At 38.2% G+C, this 6,552-nt stretch overlaps 1 protein-coding gene across 1 annotated transcript in view; it reads right to left on the minus strand.

The window, feature by feature from the left end:
• The window catches only part of LOC107124621 (semaphorin-6A-like), a 232,193-nt gene that overhangs the window by 63,431 nt on the left and 162,210 nt on the right, over positions 1 to 6,552 (minus strand). The window contains 3 exon segments of the mRNA XM_015428117.1: positions 1 to 116; positions 1,412 to 1,567; positions 2,758 to 2,889. The exon segment at positions 1 to 116 is cut by the window's left edge and continues 8 nt beyond it. Coding sequence (XP_015283603.1) covers positions 1 to 116; positions 1,412 to 1,567; positions 2,758 to 2,889 — 404 coding nt within the window.

Raw genomic sequence — 6,552 nt, forward strand, 5'->3', positions numbered from 1 at the left:
TTCCTATCCTGGCCAAGAACTTCAAAACTATTCCTTTCTCTGACCCAAGGAATACCACAGTGTGATCCCGATATGGTCCAGCAGCAGCATCTATAGCAATTTTGGTCAGGCGGTATCTGAAATGACAGTTTTAATCTCTGCATTAGCCAGTCATTTGCTTTGCTATTTTTCTAGTTTATAGATATTTAGCAGTTTTTAAAACAGAATTTTACCCTCCAAATTTTCCATTTAACTGTCCAAAAAGTTCCATACAAAGCACATTCAAGGTAAAAAGCATGCCTAGGCTGAGATGAAATGGAGCCTGATTTTTATTTTTGTATATGTTCAATAATTTTGAGTCAAACAAGTTCTTCTTGCTCTTTTAAAAAAATGCTTCCTGCATAGATTTCCATGCAATATTTTTCTGTGTTGGCCCAGTATGTAGTAAGCTGTACTTTATATTGTGGGAATGATTACAAGTATTTTTTTAAAAAAATATGTTTTCAGATGCTGATGTAGAAATCAGATTCTTGTAGTGAGGCACAAATAAATATATTAACAACATATAAATGTTGTCATATATGCTAAATTACATGTGGAAAAAATAACGTGCAAATCTTCCCCTGACATAAAACACATAAATCATTCAAAGCATTTTCCACAGACTAGGAATTACTTATGTATCCTTGTAGAGGGGGAAAAGGTCTCTATTACTGTTTCCTTTTACACTGAGACACAGGATTATTTGGCTGAAAATACTCCTTTGAACACTTGTGTAAACACTGGAATGATCCACAACATATCCTGACCAGCACTATCATATCCTGGAAACATCCTAGCAGACAGATTTTATATCCGGTGGATGTACCCTTAAGGTACATGCTAATTTTACCCAGAATTTTCTACTGAAATGTCGAAATGTTGACCCATAAGCAGACACACATGTAGGCATTTCCTCTGGGATCTCGGCTGACAGCAGCCTGGTTGGAGTGAATGGCATCTTTCCAGTCTCTCATTGGCACCAGCTTGGAAGCTGTGCACATAAACAAATAGTGTGACTCGTTTTAAATTATGTTCTTTTAACTCAGTTTTAATTATCTTATTAATGTTTGTATTTGATGTGCTCAAGAACTTATATTGTGATTTCCCCTGAGCCCACCTGCAGGGAGGGTGGAATATAAATTGAAATAAATAAATAAATATTGCCTCAATTGGTCCCAATATAAATAGCAGTGGTCCTGTTATTGTAAACATTTCCAATTTATTCTTTCAAATGTTTTAAATATGTTTTTGCTCAGGCTGAGAGTCAGATTCATGGCAACCATGGCAGACTTTTGTGTGGAATTTCAGAACAGCCAAATCAAAATATATTAGAAAATTTGGGAGACAGGCGAGGGACTAGAGTGAAGGAATCTGAAGGAAAGATATTTACCTGACCATCGTCCGCAAAAACCATGGCTTGTTGCCAATTGATGGTACTGCTTCGTCCATGAGAGGATGAGTTTTGATAAAGTTTAAAGTATCATCTGGAAATTCATTGGAAGAGGTGTATTTTTCGAGCAAGTCAGAGCCTGCACAAGAACCTGGTCTAGATAAAACACAGAGTGGAAAGGAATGTAATTACTTAATGCTTTTGTGTAAATATTTTACATAAACTCACTTTCTAAGCATCTATTATTAGGTGAGACCATGCTAGAGGCCTTGTAGAAGCATCTGAACAATGCATAATACCACCAACTGACACATGCTTAGCTTTCCTCTGGGACTAGTCATTCCAGAGTGAAAATTTAGCATTTATTTTTGTGTAACAGGGGAATAACTGATTTATGACCCTTTGGGCACATACATTTCCTAAGCAGATTATGGTTTGTAAAAATGCAAGTTCACAGTTCATCCATCTACATGGAGCCCAATAAACATATGCACAGTTTGGCATGATTCTACTAATTCTTTAGGCACATTCCAGATTTACTTATGCAAGGCTCTTGTTCTTGGAATTAAAATCACTGTATTTAATTTACAAGGGAAATGTTACATTTTACTGAAAGTGTGAAATAAAGATGCATAAAAACACAGCCTGTGGAGTGAATCCAGCCAACATCTGAGTAAACATCCTCTTTTCTATGGCTCCCAAGAACCTGTTATTTTTGACAAGTATGAAAACCCTAGCCTTTTAAGCATGAGTCTGCAGAGTCCTCTAATAAGACACAGTGTTATCTGTCTTGGATAACTGGAATACAAATGTGCTCGGTTCATTCCTGGAATCTCCCCAGTATTCTCATAGAAGCTGGGCCAAACCAATCATATGCTGCCAGCAGAAAAATCTACTTTCTTTTGCTGACTATGCCCTAACTCATGCCTTCTCCTCTTTCCTTCAGTTCCTTCCCTCTACAGTTGCTATCCTGTCTACTTGCTGAAGTGCAGAAGGACACAATGCAAGCTTACACGGAGCAATTATGGACATGCATAGACTGAACAATTGCCTTATTGCAACTAAAGTTTCATTATGATAACATTAGAAAATGCACAGGGTGAAAAATTACAATTGTTCGAATTCAGCAAGATTTGTACTGGGGTGGGAGGGAGAGGGCTTAAAAAGAACAAGCCTGCGATGCTTTGTAGAAACAGTGTATATGCATGATGTGTAAATTTGATTAAAAACATTTTTAGTCAATCAGTAGCAGATTACAAAATACAATAACATCAGACCATCAGCGAGTGGATTGCTATGAAAAGTTTTCACACTTGCCCTGCAGCACACAGAGCCAATAAAAGTACCTGGGCTTGGGCACTCGTTCATCAGGAACTGGTGTCCATACTGAATCTGGAGACTTCTGTTCTTTGAATCTCCCAGTAAATACATTGGCAATGTCAAGCATATCATAAGCACAGACAGCAGAGCCAGGGATGCTGCAATATGACATTTCCAGCAATAGTTAGTCACTCAGAAGTTATGCATAATTTTTGTCTGAGAAACATGCTGCACAGAAGTCTTCCTGTCAATTGAGGCCACTCATTTCTGAACCTTCTAACCTCAGGGTATTGACAGTAAAAGGCTATTCCCATGCAAACATTTGAGATGCACCAATGGACAGTCAGTTCCTGTCAGTTCTGCTTGCTTCCAAACGATACAAACAACAGTATATTACAGTAATTTTGAAGACTCAAAAGATTCTGAGCTATACTTCTGACAACTTGTGGTACCAAGAAATTACTGAATTACAAAAAAATCACAGCCTGTTCTCTAGATGGAAACTCATGCTGTAAATTCAAAACATTCTCAACATTAAATCTCACAGCCCCTGCTGTCTGTCCACTTGCATTCTAGAAACCAGTGAGATGTTGGGGTAGATACATTCTGCATACTGATGCACCTCACTCAACCTGAAAGTTCAGCAAAATACCACTATCCATCCGTTGAGGTTCTGAACATCATTTGATTTTCCTGTATGTTTCTGGCTGAGTTCCTCTGAGTAGGAATTTGCTTAACTCAGTCAACTGTAAACAGTTTGCAAAAGAAAATACAGCTTTGCTTTATACCAACTTATATTCAAATTTTGACTTTCTGATTATTTGCATGTAACCTAATAGTAGCAATCACTAAATATAATTACAGTTTTACACAAACACTTTTGAAAGAGCTTAGATGTATCTTTTAGTCAATGGCTTTCAGGTATGAATTATTCATTGATCCGCCTTTGTTTGTTCACACATGATCTACTGTACTGCATTTGTGTCTGACTTTCACTAAATGAATTTGATCAGATAGTAAGTGCCATCTGGCTGAGAATTTTAATCCTGATTTAAGGTGGCTAAGGTGGCGGGCCATATATAATATATCCAATCACTGGAATTTGGCATTTGAAAGTGGGGATAATACTAAGGTAACAAGACACTGTTAGAGAACAAACTAAATGGAACGTTAACTAGAAGGTTTTGTCTAAAGGGGTAATAAATGAAATACCACTGATGATGAATAAAAGTATTTGAAGATAAGTTTTTACTCAGCAGAAGGACTAAAAACTACAGAGTCTACTAGATTCTGCTTGCAGCAGAGTGGTTCTTGTGGGGGAAGCAGAGCAATACTGTCAAGGGGCCTTGTCATTAAGGCCATCAAGTAATTCTTTCCACAACTTGTGTTACAGTGATAAGGTAAGGGATGAAAAATAGTGCCAGCTTTAGTCTGTGCTGATAACATGGCTCCCTTACAGCCTCAGGCTGCATCACATTACATTAGAAGAAGGTTCATATTGGACATTTACAATGTACCTGCTTCCATCTTGTAACAGATGAGGCAATTTACACATTCTGCTTTGTTTACAGCATGAATATATGAATCATGAAGCTAGGGACTACTGAAGGATGCTTGTTCTAACAAGCAGCAGAACTCACTGGATCTAACTTGACGCTCAAGCAACTGTTACCTCTACCATCAGCAGTTTGACAGAGTTAAGCCTTTAGGCATCAAGAAGGGCAGGGAGCTGTTCCTTTTGGCAGCAGAGGATAGGACTCTCAATAATGGGTTTAAATTAAGGGCAGGAAGGTACCGGCTGGGTATTAGGAAAACCTTTTTTACAGTAGTTGTTCAACAATGGAATCAGCTACCTTGGGAGGTGGTGAGCTCTTTAAGCAGCAACTGGACAGACACTTGTCAGGGATACTCTAGGCTCATCCTGCATGGAGCAGGGGGTTGGACTAGATGGCCTGTATGGCCCCTTCCAACTCTGTTTTTCTATTCTATTCTATTCTATTCTATTCTATTCTATTCTATTCTATTCTATTCTATTCTATTCTATTCTATTCTATTCTATTCTATTCTATTCCATTCCATTCCATTCCATTCCATTCCATTCCATTCTATCCCAGCTACATAAAGTATCATCTCACCATCTGATAAGAGCTGGTAAGAGTGTGGATTGTGTTGCCACCTACTCTACTCCTGTCTGCTTTGCTGCTGTGCTGTCTAATCTTGTTTGATCCTAATGAAGACACTTGCCATTACAGCTCAGAAGAGCAGGTATTTGACAAAGCCCTACCTTGGTCATGCTAGAGTATGACAGAGAGACAGAACTCACAAACGAGCATTAGGAATCAGCTCCACTAATAGCCTGGTCTATAGTGCTTCCAGGAGGAGAACCTTGTTTCTTTCCTAAACAACAACATAGTTTGAGGAAGAACAGTGGCTGGTGGAGTGTCCTGAAGGAGTAATATTGCTAATGAATGTTAAATCTCTGATTATGTTAATAAAAGCCAGAAAACTTGCAGCAACAAAAACCCTGAAAAAAGTCAGTATCTTATTGAATCTTTTTAGTGCTTCCTCCTCCTTTTGGCAAAAGACATATTATACTCGATTTTATTTCAAATAAAATGCGTCTACTACTTGTGTTTGGCTGTATTTTCATTTCATGGTTTAATCATTCCCAAAGCAGCTGCTCTAATTTTGTTGTCAATACTAGTTATTTTGCAATGTACCCTGGACTTTCCATTTCATAGTAGTGGGAGGTCTGCCTTTGACCTTGCTGATGTCACTCTTGGACTTCAGGTAGCTAATACACAGTATGAGTATATGAAGTCAAGCATTCCTTCTTCCCTCAAATGTTTCTTCTAATATAAAGCATGGGAAAGGAAAGGAAACAGGCGCTGCTAGTTACTGCAGTAATTTTTCTTTAATTAGCATATTTGCCAGAGTTTTCCTGGAGACCTTAGCACGTTTCCATAAATTACTGGGAAATGTGTGGCAATATACCAGGACTTACAAATTCTTAACAGATGAGGTGATGCTGTAAATGTCTTTTATTAGCTGACCTAAAAACTGTGAATGTCAAAATAATGGTCTCCATTACTTTTATTTATTACTTGAATAACAACAATAACCAAAGGACATCACCATGAACAGGCCTCTGCTGTACTGGGTACTATACAGAGGAAGATATATCTATCCATATAAAGTTAGCTCAGTCTGTGATAAGGGAGAATCATTTCTACTGGGGATGTAACAGTTACTTTGTAATTCATAGGGAGCTCAATCTCCCAAGAAAATATGGTACTGAAACCCTGGTTGGACTACTGCAATGTAGTATACTCCATTTGGGGCTGCCTATGAAGATAGTTCAGAAGCTTCAACTGGGTCAAAATGTGGAAGCTAGATTGCTAGCAGGTGTAAGTCACAGGAAATATACATTGCCAGTTTTGAAAACATCTGACCTGCCAGTTTGTTCCAATCCAAATTCCAAACGCTAGATTTGTCCTATAAAACCTGGTGAAACCTGAGACCAGTGTGCCTGAAGGACAACCATCTCCTATTGGTAGCTGCCTTGCTCTGTGAGGGTGGGTTTGTACCTGAGACAGGGTCTGTTCAGTAATGGTATCATACTTACTCCTTCAAGTGTTAAGCAAAGACCTTTTTATTCTTCCAAGAATTTTAGAACCTCTACAGTTGGTTTTAACTTCCTGCCTCTATAAATGTTGTCCTATGAAGTAGTTTTATGCTTCTAATGGTAGTTCTTTAGACACTCTGATATTATGACCTTAATCTGATGTGCTTTTATTGCTCATGGTTCTTCCCTTAGTCTG

The sequence above is a fragment of the Gekko japonicus genome, unplaced genomic scaffold (assembly GCF_001447785.1).
Source record: "Gekko japonicus isolate JY-2015 unplaced genomic scaffold, Gekko_japonicus_V1.1 scaffold485, whole genome shotgun sequence".
In the NCBI taxonomy this organism is placed as follows: Eukaryota; Metazoa; Chordata; class Lepidosauria; order Squamata; family Gekkonidae; genus Gekko; species Gekko japonicus.